This window comes from Leishmania major, chromosome 28 (assembly GCF_000002725.2).
Source record: "Leishmania major strain Friedlin complete genome, chromosome 28".
Lineage (NCBI taxonomy): Eukaryota > Euglenozoa > Kinetoplastea > Trypanosomatida > Trypanosomatidae > Leishmania > Leishmania major.
The window spans coordinates 487,210-507,772 of NC_007269.2; the positions used below are offsets into that span (position 1 = coordinate 487,210).

Sequence of the window (20,563 nt, forward strand, 5' to 3'; positions counted from 1 at the left end):
TGTTGTCCCACTCGCCCCGTATGCATCCCTGTGCCCTCCCACCGACCCCCACCTCCCCACCGCGGTACTTTTTGCTTCATACATGGTCACGTCGTGACACTCCCCACCCCGCCGCCGCCGCACCTCCGCCCTCTAACTCGTTCAGGGATCACCGCAAACCGCCAATAGAAACAGGCCCTATGAGCGGAAGACGAACGATGCGCGCGGCTCGCGACGACGCCGAGGACATGCGCCGCGCTAAGGCCCAGGCAAAGCAGCAGCGCTGGCAGGAACGCCAGGAGCGCTCCAAAGATAGCCGCGAGGAGATCGACAAGCTGCAGCTGCGCTGCGCCGATATGCATCGCGAATTGAAGGACATCGCCGAGTCGAACGAGGCGAACACGTCCACGGAGCACGAGTACTCCAAGTTCACAGAGTTGCCCATCTCGCAGCGCACCCAGATGGGGCTGGAGCGCGGCCATTACACGATACTCACACCCGTTCAGAAAGGCACGCTTCACCTGGCCCTCGCCGGCCTCGATGTCCTTGGCGCGGCCAAGACAGGCTCTGGCAAGACCCTCTGCTTTGTAATCCCGGTTCTTGAGCGGCTCTATCGCGAGCGCTGGTCATCAGACATGGGGGTCGGGGCACTGCTTCTGAGTCCCACGCGCGAGCTGGCGCTTCAGATCTTCAAGGTGATGCAGCTCGTAGGCTACAAGCACGTCCTTTCGGCGGCGCTCCTCACCGGCGGCCGCGATGTGCAGGAGGAGCGCAAGCGGCTGCACGCCATCAGCATCATCGTAGGCACCCCAGGCCGCGTCCTTCACCACCTCCAGGATGACGCGGAGCTTGTCCTCGACAACCTGCAGCTCTTCTGCATGGACGAGGCGGACCGGCTGCTTGACATGGGCTTCCGCGAGGCCATCACCAGCATTCTCGCGTACCTGCCACCACAACGGCAGTCGCTCCTCTTCTCAGCTACTCAGACGACTGATGTGCAGATGCTTGCCCAGATGTCCCTCAAAAACCCGCGATACGTCTCTACGCAGGCCATCACGGCCGCCCCAACACCGATGACGCTGTGCCAGAATTTTGTTGTTGTTGAGCTGCACAAGAAGCTGGATGCGCTGCTGATGTTCCTGAAGCGCCACCCGAACGACAAGATCGTCGTCTTTGTGAGCACCTGCAACCAGGTAAAGTTCATGCACCTTGCGTTCTCCAAGATCCTCAAGAAGATGCGCATCCCCTCCATGTGCCTGACCAGTAAGATGAAGCAGTTCCGTCGCGAGGAGGTGTTCCTGACCTTCTGCCGCTGCAAGTCGGCAGTGCTTTTCTGCACCGACGTCGCCTCGCGTGGGCTCGATTTTCCACTCGTGCACTGGGTCGTGCAGTACGACTGCCCGGAGAGCGCGCAGACCTACATCCACCGTGCCGGTCGCACGGCGCGTGCTGGGGCGCGTGGGGTGAGCCTGCTCTTCCTCACCCCGCGTGAAACGCCGATGCTGAGCTACCTGCACCACAAGCATGTCCCACTGCGGGAAATCGCCATCAAGCCCGACTTCCTCACCTCCTCGCAGGAGATCTTCGTTGCGCTCGTGGTACAGGGTCTGAAGTACGAAGCGCAGAAGGCCTTCATCGCGTACCTGCGCTCCGTCTACTTTGCCTCCAACAAGAATGTCTTCGAGGTGGCCGCCGTCGACGTGGAGGCGTTTGCGAAGTCGCTCGGCTTGCCCGTTGTGCCGGACATGTCAGAGCTGCAGAACCTGCAACGCAGCGCCAAGAATTTGCCGTGGGACGTCGTCAACTTCATTGCGCAGCGCGGCGGCAGTGGCGCTGACAAGGCCGGCAGCACCCTCACCCGGAAGGAGAAGCACCTACAGGCAACGGATATGTACCGTGTCATGGAGCAGAAGCAGCGGTTTGCCAACAAGAAGGGTGCGCTGCACGGTGACGGCGCGAGTAGGGGCGATAGCTCTTCGGGCGACGCGGGCAGCGACGACGACGACTTTCTTGTGAAGAAGGAGCCTGCTGGCGCCTCCGGTTGCGGCGCATCTGTCTCCGCCAAGGCTGGCACTGTCATCGCAGACTCGAACCCATTGCACCTGACCGTGGAGGAGCGCCTCGCAGGCCTCTCCAAGAACAAGCGTCGGAAATTGATTGAAAACGCAGACATTCGCGTGCGCGACTTGAGGCTCAATCAGCGCATCATCTTCCACGATGACGACGACGAGTCAGATGAAGAGGCCGACGCCATGGGGAATGGCGGCAGAAGCGGGGCGAAAGGCAACGCGGCACACTCGTCTCGCAGCGACGACGATGCTGACGAGGAAAATGATACCACCGTCGCGGGCCTGCTCAAGCATGCCGTGCTGCGGCACCGCGAGCAAGGCTGCAGAGACGTTGACAGTGACAACGACGACGCCGACGACGCGGACTTCACGGCAACGCTGCAGACGCGCGTGCAAGCCAACAAAGCCGACGACCTCGAACGTGCCAAGAAGATGCGGCGGCTGCGACGCCTGCAACGGCAAGGCCGCGTATCGCGCAAATCAACTGTCGACGAGAGCGGCATAAAGACTGCCAGCGGCGGACCTCGCCCGGCCAACTCGGACGATAATGCGGATGACGGCAGCGGCGACTACTACGATGAGCATGTGGACGGCAGCGACGCCGAGAGCACCGGCTCCATCAGCCGTCTTCTCAAGGCGGCGCGCGGCGAGCTCTATAGCGACGACGATACCGACGAGGACGGCGAAGAAGAGGAGAGCCTCTGTGGCAGCTCCAGTGCTGCTCGGAAGCGCACACGTGGAAACTGCACATATCACGGCATCGATAGCAGCGACGACAACGGCAGTGAGGGGGACGCCGATGAGGTTGCCTCTCCGCCGCCGCCGTTGAAGAGGTCGAGGCAGAGGCGCTGAAGATACATACCCCCCCCCCAAAAAAAAAAAAAACGAAAAGCGATACCGCACAACATACGGCCCTCGCCCTTTTGTTTCGCCCCACCCCTGCTGCCCACGTTTTGTTCAGCACCGGTGCGCAACACTGACGATATGGCGTGATCGTTTTTGTCGTTTTCCTCGTCAGCGCAGGAGTGGGCGGGGGAGGGGGAGAGAGGTGAAAAAGGCGGAAAGTAGTGGACGAGCGAGCTCGTGGGCGTGGATGGAAGCCTGCACGGTTTGTGCGTTGTGCCCCGCTGCTGTCGCGTGCGTGTGTTTTGTTTTTCGTTTTTGCTCGGTTTCACGTTTAAAAGCATGATAAGCTAACGCCGAGGCGCCTTGATGTGTTTGCTGCGGTTTCGGTGCCAGCGATGCTTTGCCCTCTCTCCCACATTGCGCTTCACGTCAACGCCCACACTTTTTGCTCTGAAACTCCTGCCGCTTCAACGCCCTTCCGCTCACTAACCTTCGCAGCGCTGCGGACGTCCTGCATCAGGGCGTCAGCAAGTGCGGAGGAGAGACGGATGAGCAGCTGCCGCTGCGCCCGCCCTTTCTACCGCACTGGTAGACCTCTTAAGCTGGGCGCAAGACACTAGCGGGAGACTGGCAAGTACTCTTTCGGCAGGAGACGGATTCTAATCGACTGAGGATCTGAGAGGATGCCCTTGCAATTATAATAACCATGTGAGAGTGGGGGGGGGGAGGGGGCTCATCGACCAGGTCGGAGACGTTCTCTTCTTCTGTCTTGTTGGCATTGCGAGTGGTAACGCGACCCCCCTTGCCCTCCTCCCCTGCCTTTCTCTTCTTCTTTGTTATTGAAAACGGGCGCACTCGTCGTGCTTGCATATGTGTGTGTATGCATGTGAATGTGTGTGGGTGTGTCTCCCAAGGCAGACACCGGCGCGGAAGTCAGGCAGAGCAAAGCACGAAAGGAAAACGGAACATGTACGCCGCACGTGCACTGTGCACGTGCGATGCGCTCTCCTGCTCACACTCTTGAGAAGAATCCACACACAGAATGTGCAGCGATCGGGGGAGATGGCGAGCTAGAGAGTTCGATATTGGGGTTTTGCTAAGGCGTCTTGCATCCTGCTGCTCGTTGGCATCTCCATTTGCATTCACGCCTCCTCCACTCCCGCGAGACCCGCGCCTGAGGTAGACGCGAAGATAAGGGAATGGAAAAGGGCGGCGTGTGCGCGTCGGCTCTCAAGTGCGCCTTCACAGTTCTCTGTGACGTTGTGTTCTCCCTGCACTGACTTTCTCCGTCGCCATCATCTACGCTCTGACACCGCGCACACTCACATACACTCACGGGCCATTGCCACCCCGGTCCTCTTTACGCTCTTCGTACCATCTAGGCACACAGGCCTCTCGCTCATTCGCAGGTCTCCGGACAGCGCGCTTCTCTAGTCTTCCACCCTACCCCTCCTCCTCTCCTCGCACTCAGCATGTTTCGACGGACCCCGTTTTGGCCCAAAGTAACCCGCTCATGGACAAAGTCTTCGATCAGCGCCGCCACGGCACACTTTCCCGACGCTGTCCGCGCCGACCCAGCCTCGTCCCGCACCGGGTCGACCTCAGCCAAGGAGTCGCGCAGCTGGAAGCTGGGCGATGACACCGTCAAGGCGGAGGCGCTCCCAAAGCACCTGCAGCTTGCCGTGCGCAAGCTGCAGCTCTACGGCGACATTGTTCGTTTTACCCGCCCGGTTGGCTGGCAGCTCCTTCTCATCCCCTGTTACTGGGGCTCCTCTTTGGCAGTGACGCGGGCGCTTGTCTGGGAAGGCGCGGACCCGGTGGTGCTCTGCGCCCCGTTCATTCCCCTTCACCTGTGTGTCCAGTTCTTGCTCGGCGCCTACCTCATGCGCAGCGTAGGGTGCATCGTAAATGACATGTGGGACCGCAAGTTTGATCGCATGGTCGAGCGCACCGCGCAGCGCCCGCTCGCCTGTGGCGCCATATCCATGGCAGAGGCCTCCGTGATCCTCCTCTTGCACCTCGCCGTGGCCGGCGTGATCGCACTCAACCTCTCGCCGGTAGCCCTGCAGGCGTGCGTGGCCATCACACCGGTATGGTTGATGTACCCCTTCATGAAGCGCATCACCTACGCCCCGCAGTTCTTCTTGGGTCTGTGCTTTAACTGGGGTATCTTCGTCGGCTACGCGGCGGTGCTGGGGCGAGTCGACATGGCTGTGTGTCTGCCGATCTACGGTGGCGCCGTGATATGGACCATCTTGTACGACACCATCTACGCCTACCAGGACCGCCGCGACGACCTCAAATGCGGCGTCAAGAGTACTGCCATTTGGATCGGGGACCGCAAGTACATACTGAATGCCATGGTGGCGCCCATCGGAGCGAGCATGCTCATCAGTGGCTTTCTGGCGTCGCAGTCCCTGCCCTACTACATCGGGATCGTGTTGTGCATGTACCACCTGCACTCCATTGTGGACGACGTAAACATCTACGACAGCTGGTCCTGCGCGCAGGGGTTTACTCGCAACGTGCGACTCGGCATGTACGTCTTTCTGGCGATGTGCCTTGGCAACCTCTGCTGGGCTTTCGCGTCCGAGCACGAGGCAGAGCTGGACAGGAACACCGACAGCGCCCCGAAGAGCTCGGTGCTCTCGCGCTTTCTGTTCCTCGACCAGGAGACGCACGGGCCAGCATACACCAAAGGTAGCTTCAACTGGGCGGACCGCTTTATGCACCCGGCATTTGTGCAGGCCGAGAGCGCCAAGCTGGCCGGTGCCACTGAGGCACCGCCGATTCCAGCCTGGATGCGCCGTGAGTACTTCTGGCAGAACGTTTCGGCCATCCTCCTCTTCTGTGGCGTGGCGGAAGACACGGTGGCAGCGTGGTCGACGTTCTCGTACGAGTGGATGGACCACTACAACATGTTCTCGAAAGTATCTCCGTAGGCAACCGTGTGGGTGCCTGGGGAAGAGGGAGGAAGAGGGGGGAGGGTGTACGCCGGAGGTGGAGGGAGATCGGAGAGTCGCCATTGCTCTCCGCCTTATCGACTGCTCCTGCCACCAAAAGTCACGCAGCGCTGGTCGCATCACTGCGCGGATGCCGCTCCCTGACTCTGTACATGTGAGCCCATTTCTTTTTTGCCGTGGAAGAGAGGAGGAAACCGCGGAGGTCGCATTGCGTTATCGTTCCACCTTCACAAGTCGTTATCACAGACATGACGCGCCCCGCTTTTTCTTCGGCTTGCGCTTGCTGAGGTGTGGTGGTCTGTGGTTGTGCTCTGTATCGATATGGTGTGAAGAGTTGGGTGGAGTTGCCATTGCAATGAGAACGTCTGCTGTGTCTGTATGTGTGTATTTGCCGAGACATGCGCAGTTGGGCTGCAGTGGTGTGCGAGGTTTGGCAGAGGGAGGGGGAGGGGACAGCGGGTCGTGAGAACGGAGTGGCAAGCGCGCATGTGTCCACACGTCAAGGCCGTTATCGTTACAGACTACTTTGAAATCAAAGCAACCGCGAAGACCCGTCGCTTCCCACAGCACGTCTGTGTTGGGTTTCCGCGTTGAAGACTCTTAGAAAGCGACGGGCATGCGTGTGCACGACGCTCCCCACTCTCTCTCTCTATGTTTTTCCCACCTTCACCGCGCGCTTCCTTGCGCACGGCTCCTCTCCGACTTTGCGTCCTCACTGCCTCGTGTGGCCGACCCGCAGAGTGCAGCGCCCTTGGAGGGCACGCTCGCCAACTGTCCACAGATCGCCAGCATCCCTTATCTTCATGTATGAAGCGCCCTGTGCACTACAAGGACTCGTTTTCCGCGCCCTTCAAGTGTGCCTATCCTCACACACACACGCACACACACACACCGTCACCTCACCGCTCTCTCTCTCTCTCTCTATCTACCCACGATCGCTAGACTTCGAAAGCGCCGCCTTCTGAAGGTAGCCGATCAGCGCACGAGGACACCACCGTGTCTTTTGTTGCCCTTCTGTGTTGTTTTTTGCGTCTGCTGTCGCATCTGTTTTTTTTTTTCTACGCCCGTGCTGCGCGTCTCTTCACCACAGCTGCAGCGTTCTATGGCGGAGCACCAGCAGTCGTTTTTTGCGCAGGCCGTGTCGCCCCTGACACCCGAGGCGTCGCTCAAGAGCCGCGCTGCTTCCATCAAGTCCGCGTCGCCTCGGCACGCAGCGGCGGACGAGGCGTGTGCCTCTGCACCACCTCAGCGCCGAGCGAGTGCAGCGGGAAGTGGCGCAGTGTCTCCTGCGCCCGCGCCGCCCCCGCGCATTCACGACAAAGCCTGGCTCTTCCACACGGTGCTGCTGCCATTTGTCCGAACGACGGACTTTCGTCGCGACGGCAGCGCACAGCACCACCGCGCCGGTGACGTGCAAGAAGAAGCCGCGGCACTGCTCGCGCGCGACAACGTGACACATGTGAGGCCTCCAAAGTCGACTGGGCATGCGAGCACCAGCGCTCCCGTCGATCCTGCGCCGACCTTCTTGATGGAACCAAATCACCTTTTTTTCGAAGACACCCCGTCCCCTTCTCGCGGCGGGTCATTGGCGGACCGCTACAGCCTACGCACGCTCTACACGTCCCGCTGTGTAAGCCTTGGCATGCGGCGGCCATTCGACCGCCTCCTGCAGCAGCTTCCCAGCGAAGCTGGCCAAGGGGCAGCCGATCAGTTACGCATGCTTGTCGCGCGAGACACGTACATCCCGGCCAAGGCGTGCCAGGCGCTCACGGTGTTGCTGCCCTACTGCACCGGGCTCGAGTACATCAACCTGTGCAACGCAGGGCTGCGGAGCAAATCCGGCTGCATGACAGGTGTGAACGCGCTCTTGGACGCCCTCATCTGCGGCCCGGCGGTCAGCGGCATCGGTGCAGCACTGCACACCATTGATCTCTCCTTGAACAAGCTCGACGACCGCACCGGTCGGCGACTCGTCCGCCTCGTCCAGCGACAGCCTCACCTGCGCGTGGTGAACGTCGACGGCACAGAAATCAGGGACAGGATGAAGGCGCGCATCGCCGAAGCGCTGCTCAGGAACTTGAAGGAGTGCACACCGCCAATATTGCTCGACGAAGCAAATGAGAAGCAAAGTGCTGCCGCTACCGCGGCTTAGCTCTTGGCCCTAGCTGGCCCGCTGACGAAGCCAGGAGTGGCATCCGTGCTTCACGGCGCCGATGCCGACGGGCTGGAGGGCAAGCTCCCTGCTGTACGCGACAGCGACGACGCCGCATCCGTGACGGCATCCACGGTGAGTGAGCGGCACAGCTCACACCGCAGTGACTCACATGGGTTTGCTGGCCACAAAGCAAGCAGAAGCCATAGCACCAGCGCGAGCAGCGCGGGCGTGGGAGAGGCAGGCAGCAATGAAAAGGAGTGACAATGATGGTCCTCAGCGGCCTACGCCCACTGACACAGCAACGGTGCTGAAGATCTGCAACCTGCACGTGCTCGTGCGCCCACCCACCCACACTCCTTTTTTGAAGGGCGTCAGGAAAGGGAGGAAAGCAAGTAGAAGATAAAATGGCATTCGCACAAGAGACGCGATAGTCGCGATGCGCGATTCGCCGATGCGGGCACTTCTGCCACACGGGCGCCGAGGCTTATTTTTTTGTTTCTTTTGATATTTTTATAGCCTTGTCGAAAGGAGTGGAAAAGGTCTCCCCAGCCCCTCTGCCCTCCCCCCATCTCGTACAGTGCTCCCGCCAGCATGGGCACGCGTGCGTACGCCAAGGTCAAAACCTTGTGCATGGTTTCCCTCGCGCCTGACGACGGGATCCCTCCCTCTCCCTATCATCACCCAATGTTGCCCGTGCCTTGTGGGCATGTACACGACCACCACCTGCATGTGGGAACCATTTCGGTCACCTCCTGGTTCCTGTCTGTCTCATGGAAGACTTCGCACCGATGCGGTCGCCTCCCTCCACCCACGCCATACACACTCACACAGGCAGCTGCTTCTTCCTTTCATGCCTTGTCGCCTCCGCATGGACTGCGCTGCTCTCCTTTGGCGATGTCCGTCGCTCTCTCCCCCTCCCTCAGGCACCCGCCGCTCTCACCGGGAACGACAACGACAGCGAAAGTATGCTCAACGGAAATGGGATGATTTGTGCCTCCATGTATCTGTTCCCTCGTGAGCCGATCCACACCCGCCCTTCTGGCTCCCTCGTCTTCCCTCATCTCGTGTTGACCTCGAGCTGCTTCGACTTGAGCATTTTCTTGCGCTCCTTCTGGTCTGTTTTCTGAAACTGTTGCTCCAGCTTGTGCCCTTCTCATGCCGGGCGCCTTCGTGGTGCATGTCCGCGTTGCAGAGCGTTTTGTCGAGGGTCCCCTCCCCCTCCCCCCGTCTAGCCTCGCCTCGTCGCAGCCTCCCTCCGTCTTGCTGCGACATGTGTGTGCGCGCGCGCCTTCTTTCGTCCTTTGCTGCGTTGTTTGTCCTCCTCGTCTTTTTGTGTTTTTCGCTGTCCTGATGTCGGTTGGGACTACACCGGGAGAGCCGTGAGGGATACGCGCAAGGCACGACGTCGTCGGCAATTGTCGCGCCTTCTCGCTCTCTTTCCCATTCATCGCTTCTTTGCCTCCTTGCCCGTGCCCCCTTGTCTGTTCGTATCGCTCACACAGAGCAGAGAGGTGCGCTGGGCGAGGCGGCGGGAGTTGGCGTCTATTCTGAGCACACGGACGTATCTAGACCATGCTGGAAAAGGGCGTACAAGCGATAATGATGCTCGAGGGTAGTCACCGTGCGCGCTATTTGTGTGTCAATTCGAGCCAAAAGGACAAGAGCTCAAAGCGGTAGGCGGCCCTGTCGTGTCTCGCCTCTGCCGCCACGAACCCCCCCCCTTTTTTTCCTCCTCCTCGTTTCCTCTCCGGCTTATCACCGAGTGACGGCGGCGTCTCTAGCACGTGAAAGTCTGCAACGGGAGGCTACTTTCCCTAGTCCCCCGCTCTCGTCACTCCTCCTTTTCCGTTCCCTCGGCCTCTTCTCTCTCTCTCTCTCTCTCTGTGTGTCTCTGTAAGCTTGTCCCGTCTTCGTTTTTTTTTCCTGCTCCCGCTCTCTTGAACGCCACGTTGCCCTTCGGCGACAATGTACATATGCTCGGCAAACTTTCTCTTCTTTGTTCTTGGCGGTGGGGGTGGGGTGGCGAGGGGAGGGGGGCCCGAAGTAAATTACAGCCCATTCGTGAGTTTTGCCGCACACACTCGTTTTCTGCCGATCACAACGAAGCAAGCGACGCAAAAAAACAAAAAAAACAAAAAAAAGGGGGACCGCATTGGTGCCTGTGGGCCCGACCACTGTGCCCTGCGCTTCGCAGCTACCCATCTGCCGTCACCGCCCCTCCCCCTCCTCCTCTCCTCGTGGAGCTCGCCATCGATGCCCTTTCGTACAACGGCCAACGGCCTGCTCTTCTGCGAGGGACAGCCAACAAAGGACATGCGGAAAAGCAGCGCTTATTTCGCTGCCTGTTGGCCGGGTGGTACCTCCCCCACAGTGCTGCACTGGCCCCATTCCTTATCTTGCTTTTTTTTTGCCTGCTTCTCGTCCCCTCCCTCTCTTCCACACACACACACACACACACACACACACTTGATGCGCGCGTGCACCGCAATCAAACGACCGCCTCCGCTCACCCAGGCCCGCATCCTTCAATCAGGCGCGAGAAGCCAGCAGTGGAATCGCCATGCACTCCATCCAAAGGTGCGTCAACGCGTGCGCGCACAACAGCGCATCTTCCCAAAGCCTCCGAGGAGGCAACTGGGGCCGAACGAAACTTTTTCTTGCACCGACTACAGGGAGCCGCTGCAGCCGCACATATTCTTGCCTCTTTCTTTGTCTGGATGCATTTTCTGTCTCACACTTAGAGCACTTCTAATGGGCTCTCCCTCACCATCCCTCTCTACACGATCGGATCCAGATGATGACACCGCCATCCATCACTGCGACGCTCTACATGTACGGCACATTTCTGGTGTTTGACCACAACGTCTCCGCCTAAGCCAGAACGATCGTGGACAAACTTGTGGCTGAGCGCCACATGCCCTTCATCTGCGCGACATGACGGCACCACGCTGGCGTGCGCGCGCACGACCCATAGGGAGACACTATCCTGGCGCAGGACATGCGCCCCCCCCCTCTCCCCCGATCATCACACCCAAGGTGGCATGTGCTGCGCTCGGCTAGGAAGATTTCACCACGTGCATCCACCAAGAAGACCACGCGTCCATAAACCGCAAAGCGGAGGGCGCCGACGTTCGCTACCAAGACAGCAACGTCGTCTTCTGCCCCCCCCCCTCCGGCTTCTTGACCCCGTAGCCTCGGAAAGCTGAAACGGAGTGTTCAGAGGCCTACGACTCCTCGAACAGCGAGCCTCTGCTGGAAGTGCCGGGGCAGACGGCTAAGGGCAACGACACTCACATGTCGACCGCGCGGCTTAATCGCTGCCGAACTCCGTGGAGGTGATGGCCGTTGGTGTTAGCAAGGGAATGGCGCTGACGCAGATGCTGCAGGCGGACATCCGCTTCGGCGATGGCGAGAAGGGCACGCTCATGCTCACGATGGCCGGCGCCGGCTGAGTCATGAAAAACGCGCGGGGCAAGCCCCTCCGTGCTGTCTTCCTCGGCAAGAATCGGGACTCGCAGATGATCTGGCAGAAGGCAAACAACGGTGTGGCAAAGAAGCTCGTGGAGGTATTCCAGCTGGAGTAGTCGCTGGCAGGCGATGGAGAGAGGCGAGGGGGACAGATCTGCATTGAGAGATGTACTGGACGGAGGGGCTGTTTCGCACGTGTGCTGCGCTGTAGCACCGTTGCTTGCGAAGGCGCTACGCCTCGGCACCGTTTTCTTCTCCCACGCACTTCTTTCCGCCTCTGCCCTTTCGAGCTTTCGCAGGCGCCCGACAGAGCAGCATTTTTTTCTTTTTGCTCTGTTTCTCCGTCGGTGGCGCATGTGCGTGCGTGTTAGACGGCGAGTTCACTGCAGCGACGGATCAGCGGATGACCACCGCGAAACCAAAAAATTGGGCAAAAAGAAAGCTCCTGCGTTCCTCGACAGCATCCCCCCCCCCATCTCATCCCATCCCGTTGCCCTCCGCCTCCTTCCCTGTCGCTTTCTCTCTCTCTCTCTCCACAGCCTACAGGCGCAGACACGCCCCTCTCCTCTGCTTCCCTGTGTCACATGTTCAGGACTCTCTGGCTCAGAGCCACGACGTCGGCACCGGCGATGTGGTGGCGCTGCTGCTGCAAGCGACATTCCGTTTCGCTTTGTCGCCTGCGACATGGACGGCACCGTCCTCTCGCCGCACTACACCCCAGCGAGTACACGGCAGAGACGCTGCGCCGACTAACGCAAGATCACAACGTGCCCTGTATCTTCGCTACTGGACGCGTCTACGCAGACGTGGCCGTCATCAACCAGAACATGCCGCATTTTTTACAGGAGCGTCGCCAGCAGCTGCCGCCGGTACCAGCCACCACGTCGGCCCACACCCCTACCTTCATCATCACGCCCAACGGGGCAGCTGCCCACGACGCCGAGACCGGCGAGCTAGTGCTTGAGCACGCTCTCGACCCGGCTGTCGTCCGTGAAATCTATCACCTGCTTCGACCAGCGAGACCCGCATCAACACTGGCATCATCCAAGGCGAGCACTGGTTCTGCCGCATGAACTGGGAAGAGATGCTGAAGCTCCACAAGGAATCGGGGTATAGGTACCAGGTGCTGGAGCTCATCCCCGACGGTGACGATACGAAGGGCATCGAAGCCACGAGCACGCCGACCGCCGCCTCGTCAGTCACCGGCGGGAATCTCGACCATGTGCACAAGATCTTCTTCTCGAGCTGGAATCGAACCCTACTGGAGAAGCTGGAGCAGGCGCTTCAGCAACGCTACGGCGACGACTTGACAGTGACCTTCTCAGCGCCCCACAATGTCGGCATCACCGCCAAAGGAGTGACAAAGGCGTGGGCCCTGGAGCGTCTCTACGCGCTAATGGCGCCCTTGCCGCACGAGACGGCGTCAACGGCGACGCCCGCGCAGCGGCTGAAGGCCACCGTCGCGTTCGGCGACGACCTCAACGATGCCGCGATGCTGAGCAGCGTGGGCCGCGGCTTCATCATGGGCATCTGCAGCCCGAAGCTTCCGCAGCAATGCCCGGAGCTGGAGGTGATTCAGACTAATGCCGAGGACGCTGTCGCCCGCAAGCTGCGCGAGGTGTTTCGCTTGGAATAGCGCCTCTTTTCTGTTTCGAAAGGGGACGGACGGAGGAGAGGGGACGGCGCACTGGCGTAAGGTGCCCCAACACACAACACGGAGCATCCTGCATCCCGGTGCGGTTGCCGGATGTGGTGCCGCGCGGCTCTGTCTACCTGAGCGCACATACCCAAAGCACTGGTTTCCTTACTCTCATTTGCGGGTGTGTGTTTCCGCCCCGAGCAGCGGAAGAGGGTGGCTGATCAGCACCTCTGGGTCTCTCCTTGCACCCCGGTGGGATGCCCGGACGTGTGACGTTGCGTACTAACGAATGGGCGCAGCACCATTGCCACTCGTCCACCCCGGACGTCAATCTGGCGCGAAGCTTCTTTCCCTTACACACGCACGGAGCTGTGGTGTGCGCCTGCTCTTCCCTCTCGACCTCCCTGACCCTCGCTCTCATGGTTGCCTTGGTTCGCTTTATACCGCCTCCACTTTTTCTGCACCTCCTCCACGTATATCTATCTATATAGATAGATATAGAGATATATATAGATATAGATACAGACGGATCTGTCTTCATGGCTTCTTGTGCCCACACGTATCGCAACCCTGCTTCCAATCATCCAGGCAGCCTTCGAACAGGGCAGGAGCCCCCGTCGTCTCGCCACCTCTTCCCAATTCACTTTGCAATAGCCGAACAAAAGGTACTTGCACTTCCCTATCGACATTGCTGTCTCTCGCTGTTTGCCTTCTATCGCTGCCCACTGCCTCACGTTCTCACCATCACCCTCCCTCCCCTCCAAACCCCCTTCATCAAGCGCCTCGTTGGTGTTTATCTTTTCTTCTTTCTTCGTGACAAGCCGGGCAGTGCAAAGCAATGCAGGGCAGAGCAGTGCAGTGTCGCTGAAGCAACAATACGATTCACCATCCCGCATCGACAGCTCTGGCTGCACGTGCGTCTTTCGGCGTCACCTTTCTCTCTGCTCCTTCACAGGTACGCTACGTCGACACCCACCTATTCACCCGTAGAGAGCAGTAAGCCAAGCTAGCCGCACTCCGTTCCGCCAACGCGGCCCGGTAAAACGTGTCCGTGGGATACGTGCGCCCCTGTCGCTTCTGCCTTACCGCTTCCTGGCCTCCTTCCAGACGCATCCAAGTACTTCGGTATACCGAAGCAGAGAGGTACAAGCGCTTCCGCCCAGTGGCGGACAAAACACCGTCGACGACAGTCACGAGCACCGTCGCCGCCTCTTCACATTGTTCTTTCGTGTGTACGCAATGACTGGCCCGTTTCGCTATGTCATCACCGACATGGACGGTACGCTGCTGTCACCGGACCACTTCGTGAGCGACTACACCCGCGACACGCTCAAGACGCTCGTGCATGAACACGGCGTAATACCCATCTTGGCTACCGGCCGCAGCTACGCGGATGTGCGAATCATCGCTGACAACCTCAAGGCGTACATTTGGTGCGATGGCACGGCAGCGCCCGGCGCGCGGGCGCCTGCGAGCCCATCGAGGGCCCCGGTCATCTACCTCATTACCTCCAATGGCGCCACGGTGCACAACGGTGTCACACACGAAGTTGTATTCCGGACCTCCATCGATCCTGCACTGGCGGAGAAGCTGCTCCAGCTTCTGCCCAGCGACGAGGAAGTTGTGAACACGAACGCCTACCAGAATGATGACTGGGTGTGCCGCATCGACTGGCCGAAAATGATGGCTGTTAGCAAGGAGAGCGGTATTCGCTTCATCCATGTACCCCATCCGCTGCCGTCGTCAAGCTGCGCACTGGGCTCGGCTGCGGCATCGCCCGACGCAGCGGCGCGCGGCATTGCCATCGGCGACTACACGGGTATTTCCAAGATCTTCTTCATCACCGACGACGCGGCGCGTCTGGCGGCACTAGCGGACGAGGTGCACGCCATCGCCAAGGCCCACGGTGGTGCGCCGGTGTCGCTGACCTTCTCGATGTCGGACTGCATGGACATCATGGCGAATGGCGTGACGAAAGGCGAGGCGCTGAAGAGGCTCTTTGGCGCTATCCTACCGTCCAGGGACGGAGTCGACGTCGTCGCCGACGCCCTCGCGCACGCGATCGCGTTTGGCGACGGCCTCAACGATGCAGAAATGCTCGCGTCAGTCGGCAAGGGCTGTGTCATGGGCAATGCGAACCCGAAGCTGATAGCGCAGCACCCCGAGCTGGAGGTCATTCTCACCAACGCCGAAGATGGAGTGGCAAAGAAGCTGCGAAGCGCGTTTCATCTTCCGCTCTAACGACGCGGTCGGCGGTGGGAACCAGTGGAGGAGACTATGCTGCCTTCGCATCGCTTTTACTGTGCCGACGCGCCTAGATGTTGTCCACGGAGCGCTCATCTACCGTCTGGTGTTGCCTCGGTTTGTCTCTGCCGCTGGGCTGTGTCCATGTATGGGTACGCGTACGTAGTAGTAGGCGCGTGGTGTCGTGTGCTGGATGCACTGCTTCCTCCCCTCACCCCGCCCATAATGCCGCGCGTCAAGCGCGCGCACCTTCTCTGTGGTGTCTGCTCCCATTTCACTGCCTGCTAGTGTTGAGAGCCTGAATGTCACCCCCGAGAGGGGATGCAGCAGGGGGCGGCCCGCACAGTGCGGGTGTGGCTGTGAGGCAAACTGCGGAGCACGGGGCGGATGGGTAGAGCTTGGGGTCAGAGACCGTTCTCCAGTGACTGAGTGGGCGCGTTGCCGTACAGCGGGTGTCAACTGCTGCTTCGCACCACGCGATGGGGGAGCCTGTGACGGGTCAGGAGGTAGAGTGGCGCTTGCATCCATGCACTGTGGTCGAGAAATGGACACGTTGCAGGCGCAGCCCTGCTCCTGCGGGCGCACACGCTCGCCTCCCGCAGGAGCAGGGCTGCGCCTGACCGCAAACGGAAGGGATCAAAAGAAGAGGTGGAAAGCGTTGTGTGCACAGACCGCGTGCGGAAAGCAAAGCAGGTGAGTGTTTCTGGAAGAGCATCGCTCGCCCACCCTCCCGTGTGTAACGTGTCATGGTACCCCCTCCTTTTCGCGGGTTTGCCGCAGCCCTGTGCTGTCGGAGAGGGGGGAGGGCTCTCACCGGTTGGCTCCCAGGACCCACTCACCATGCTCTTTCTGTTCCTTCTTATGGTTATCGGTAACGAACACCCACACACGCTAACACACCCGCACTTCATCGGGTGTCGACTTTGCAGTGCCATGATGGCTGCGACGCATATCGTATCTGCCTTTAAGCAGGGCGCGGCGAAGACCACGCGCAGCAAGACATTGGACATGACGTGGCCTGTGGCCACTGGCACGCGGCATCCTCACCTTCCCGAGCTGATGGGTGTGCTCAGTCTCCAGCCTGACCTCGTTGCGCTCAATGAGCGCGCCGCCACGTACCATGGTAAAACGCCCAGCTTTGTATTCTTTTCTCTGTGTGTGTTTGCGTGTGTTTAATTTTTTTCTACTGGCGCACGCTGCTGGTGGAATTGGTGCGCGCGTTGCTGGCCGCGCCTCTCCCAGCTGGACCTAGAGATGCAGAGCCATCACGTCAGCAGCCTACCTCGAGTATCGAGAGCACGGAAACAGTCGCGGTGCGCCTCTCATCACTTGTCACACAACAAACCCGACCGTGTGGCAACCAGCAGGCAAGGCGCAGCGAAGGAGAAGGCCTCCATCGCAGAGCCTCCAGTCGTCGCCGCGAACGAGTTGCGCGCGGATGCGCGGGTGACTACGACCATAGTGGAAGCCCTCGGTGGCAGCAGCGGCCTCAGCCTCCGCTATCGTGTCGTAAGCGGCATGACGGGTAGAGACGCGCTCTGATGCGAGGTCTACGGCTTCGTCTTCTACGGCGCCCACAAGCTGCTCCCGATCGAGACGACCCTGCATGATGGGTTTGCCGAGAAGGCTACCCAAGCCTGCTCTCCATCGCTCGTTCTCGATGTGGCTCCGCATGGAATGGACAAGGGATCTGAGGTGGAGAGGGCATCCTTGAATTCTGGGAACTCACTCTTCGCGATGCGATCACGTTCGGCCGTGGCACGTACAATTTGCTGGTGGTCAAGGCGGCGGAGTGAGGCTGCTTGATGGCAAGTTCGTGGTCTCAGTTGGTGGAAGCCACACCAGGAATGGGGGTGGTTTCGGCCCCCCCCCCCAAAAAAAAAAAACGTAAAGGCGCTGAGACGAAGCTCATCGGACTCTAATAACTTTGAGGGGGCAGTGGAGCTGGGTTTTCATCTCGGTGTGTGTGCGTGTGTGAAGGGAGGGGGGGGCTCGAATAGGCTCCAGCAGAGTGTGGTGCTTTTCACCGCTTCACAGCCATCATGTACACGGTGTGCGCGTGCGTGCCTGCAGACACAGGGATGCACGGGAAGCCATGAACACGAAGCGAAAACAACGCAACAGCCGATGAGGCGTCGGAAACGAGAACAATGAACGCCGTGAAGGTAATCCTCATGTGGGTGGTGTGGAGGAATTGGAGGGTGAGCGCTGTGAAAGCAAGCGGAAAAGAGCCCCGTGCAACTGCACATTGATGCTTTACCCCGCGCTTCCCTCCCTCTCCGCGAAGACGCGCGGCAACACGCACCAGCACGCACGCACACGCTGGTTTCTAGGTCATGTACTGGGAAGCGCTATCATGATTCTTTCAGTCCTCCCTGTGCTATATGCTAGTCCTCTAGCTCCCACCTTCCTTCACTTCAAACTGCTTTCGCCATACTAAAGGTCCGCCCCGTAGGGTGCCGATACGCTCAGCAAGGCGCGTGTGCTCTGAACGATCGTCTTTTATCGTCGAACAACGCCGGCACTGTGGACGGCGTCTTTCGCAGTGCTGGCAAGCTCGTCCATGTAGTTTACCGTAGTGGCCCTTTTCCCTCCTCCCCTCTCAGAATTCGAGGCAATGACGTCGCCGAAGATCAAGGCTGTGTTCGTGGACATGGATGGCACTCTGTTCAACTCTGACCACTTAATTAGCCCCCGCACCGCCAAGGTGATACATGCACTGGAGGAGCGAGGGGTCGCCTTCGTTGTAGCCACAGGACGTCCGTTTCCGGACGTCTTTGGCAACCTAGCCCAAACGGAGCTAAGACCAGATTTCATCATTACCAGTAATGGGGCTCGCGTCCATGACGCCCAGCACAACATTCTCTTTGCGTGCGACATGGACGCTGAGAGCGTCTGCCGGCTCTTTCAGCTGTCGCCGCACCTCAGCGAGGATGGAGTGGTTGACCCGTCAGTGCAGGCGCGGCGCATCTTATGTAACGTCAACTGCAGGGATCGTTGGCTCACCAACGAGTGTATCCCAGAGGTCCGTGCAGCCTTCCACCCCTCGTTCATCTACGAGCGGGTCGATCCGATGGTGCAAACCGCCAAGACGCTCGAGGGTACGCACAGCATGTGGATCCGCGGCGCGCACGCGGATCTAGTGTGCGTGCAGAAGTACGTGGACCGCGAGCTTTCCGGCGAGATCCGCTGCGCCTTTGCACTACCCCACATCCTCGACTGCTTCCGCAAGGATGTCAACAAGGGTGCCGCCATGGAGAAGGTGTGCAAACACCTCCGCATCGATCTCAGAGAGACAATCGCGTTCGGCGATGGCATGAATGATATCCGGATGCTCACAGCGGCAGGGCAGGGCTTTGTTATGGCGAACGCGGCAGAGATGGTGAAACAAGCCGCACCTGAGCTCCCGGTTATTCAGTCGAACAACGAGGAAGGTGTTGCGTGGAAGCTCGAGGAGCTGCTGGCGGCCGACGCCTTTGTCGGGTAACGGAAAAAGGCGAGGCAACGGCGTCTCCGTCGATTGCAGGCAAGTGGAGAAACCTACCCTGCGTGACGGTGTGCGCAAGTATCAAAGCCACCTCACCTTCGGGGCCTCAAGAAGGTTACGAACGACCTTGGCAGCCCCACTTGTCCCAGCTTCCCTGTCCTTTCTCTGCACACGTCCGTTCATGAAAGGTTGCGCTGTTCCACCTGCTGAACCATCGGAGCCCCATCCCTCCCCACCCGCCAATGTACCATTGAGGGTGCGCATCGCGAATTCCTGTTTCTTTTTCGTTCGGTTCTTACTGCTTGTGTCTTGCGCTAACGAGGGCTCCCCTCGTTGCATCCATTCGTGGATCGGCGCACGATCGAGTGAGAAAGAGGGAGAGAGCAGGGGAGCGGAGGCCTGACCTCTCAAGGTCTTGCGGTGCAAACGATCACATCTTGCTTGGTCCGCCCCCGCAAGCAGCAGCCCGCTTTTTCAGTCCACGCATAAATGAGCAGGGAGGAGATATCCGTAGCGCAACGAACGGAAGACGAACACCCTCCCCTGTCCCCTTCTCCCTCCCCCACAACAACGCGTCTGCGCATCCCTACAAGGAACGCCATGACGGCAGCAAAATGGTGATCCCCGGCCTCTACAGTGAACGTACTACTCGAACAATCTACTTTGCAGCGTAAGCACGTACTGCCCGTGTCGCGCATCGCCAGCGACTCTCGTCTCGATGCCCTGTGCGACAACCTTTCCCTGTTTCCTTCCCAGACGCACCCCTGCTCAGCAAGAACGGGGCGGGTAGCGCTCCTCTCCCCGTCCTCCTTTCGGCCAACGGACTTCTCCGTTTTTCCTCGCTGATCGGAGGTCAACCCCAGCCACCGCCCCCGCCCCCGCCCCGGAGCAGGGCCCGGGGCCGCGGCCCCGCTTCGGATCAAGGCACGCACTCCAGTCCGGTCGCTGTGGCTGCTGATTGCGCAGCACGCATGCGAGGAAGAGGGCCGAGGCAAGAGCAAGAGGCGCCCGTGAGGCGCACGGCCCGGTTCGGGGGCAGGACGGCTCTTCCTTAGAGGACCAGGGCCGAGCCGCGGCGCAGCACGCGGGTAGGTGCACCGCGTCGTTGTGTGCGTTTATATATATACACATACATGAGTGATGACGTGCTCGCGGGAGGAACGACACGCTAATCGAACAAAGGTGCGTGATGGTCCTGAGGCGGGGCGTGCTTTCCGTCCCTCCTTGGATGCACACCACGGACACATTTCATTATCCGCTGGTTCCATAGCTTTCCACGTGAACGAACTCGTGACGGTGTCCGGGTCTTTTGCGTCGCGCCGAGTCCGGCTCCTTCTAGTCACTTCGACGCACCATGACGTGTAGTTTCCCTCTCTCGTGTGTGGGCTGTGTCACGTCTTTGCTCTGCGGTATACACGCACCGCTTTTTGTGTTGCGGAATGTCTTTCGGGTCCACTCAAGCGGCCATATTTGGGGGGGGGGGGGCCTGTGTCCATGTAGCCCATTGGGTATCGCGATCTGGAAGCGAAGCCTTGTACTTCCCGAGGTGCATCTCTCTCTTTCTCTCTTTCCTGTTCTCCGTTCTTGGAGCTCCCCCCTCCCCGCCCCACTCCCAACCACCCGTCCCCGGCCTGCGAGCAGCTCCTTTCTTGCACCAAAAGACGCCCACAACACGCCGTGCACGCCGCGGCATAGAAAGGAAGGCGCGCTCAC

The 20,563-nt window shown here is 59.9% G+C and overlaps 6 protein-coding genes across 6 annotated transcripts; all 6 read left to right on the plus strand.

Moving 5' to 3' along the window:
- Positions 1-197: 197 nt before the first annotated feature.
- Positions 198-2,900, plus strand: LMJF_28_1310 (putative ATP-dependent RNA helicase; the record flags this gene model as incomplete). The annotated part of the gene is made up of 1 exon (XM_001684361.1): positions 198-2,900. One exon carries the CDS (start codon positions 198-200, stop codon positions 2,898-2,900), a length of 2,703 nt encoding a protein of 900 aa, XP_001684413.1.
- A 1,466-nt stretch (positions 2,901-4,366) lies between these two features.
- On the plus strand, positions 4,367-5,836 carry LMJF_28_1320 (putative prenyltransferase; the record flags this gene model as incomplete). The annotated part of the gene is made up of 1 exon (XM_001684362.1): positions 4,367-5,836. One exon carries the CDS (start codon positions 4,367-4,369, stop codon positions 5,834-5,836), a length of 1,470 nt encoding a protein of 489 aa, XP_001684414.1.
- Positions 5,837-6,959: 1,123 nt separating this feature from the next.
- Positions 6,960-8,009, plus strand: LMJF_28_1330 (conserved hypothetical protein; the record flags this gene model as incomplete). The annotated part of the gene is made up of 1 exon (XM_001684363.1): positions 6,960-8,009. The coding sequence occupies one exon, from the start codon at positions 6,960-6,962 to the stop codon at positions 8,007-8,009; it is 1,050 nt and encodes a 349-aa protein (XP_001684415.1).
- Positions 8,010-12,549: 4,540 nt separating this feature from the next.
- Positions 12,550-13,116, plus strand: LMJF_28_1340 (conserved hypothetical protein; the record flags this gene model as incomplete). Its single annotated transcript, XM_001684364.1, has 1 exon — positions 12,550-13,116. One exon carries the CDS (start codon positions 12,550-12,552, stop codon positions 13,114-13,116), a length of 567 nt encoding a protein of 188 aa, XP_001684416.1.
- A 1,242-nt stretch (positions 13,117-14,358) lies between these two features.
- On the plus strand, positions 14,359-15,360 carry LMJF_28_1350 (haloacid dehalogenase-like hydrolase-like protein; the record flags this gene model as incomplete). Its single annotated transcript, XM_001684365.1, has 1 exon — positions 14,359-15,360. One exon carries the CDS (start codon positions 14,359-14,361, stop codon positions 15,358-15,360), a length of 1,002 nt encoding a protein of 333 aa, XP_001684417.1.
- Positions 15,361-17,980: 2,620 nt separating this feature from the next.
- On the plus strand, positions 17,981-18,850 carry LMJF_28_1360 (haloacid dehalogenase-like hydrolase-like protein; the record flags this gene model as incomplete). Its single annotated transcript, XM_001684366.1, has 1 exon — positions 17,981-18,850. One exon carries the CDS (start codon positions 17,981-17,983, stop codon positions 18,848-18,850), a length of 870 nt encoding a protein of 289 aa, XP_001684418.1.
- Positions 18,851-20,563: the final 1,713 nt, after the last annotated feature.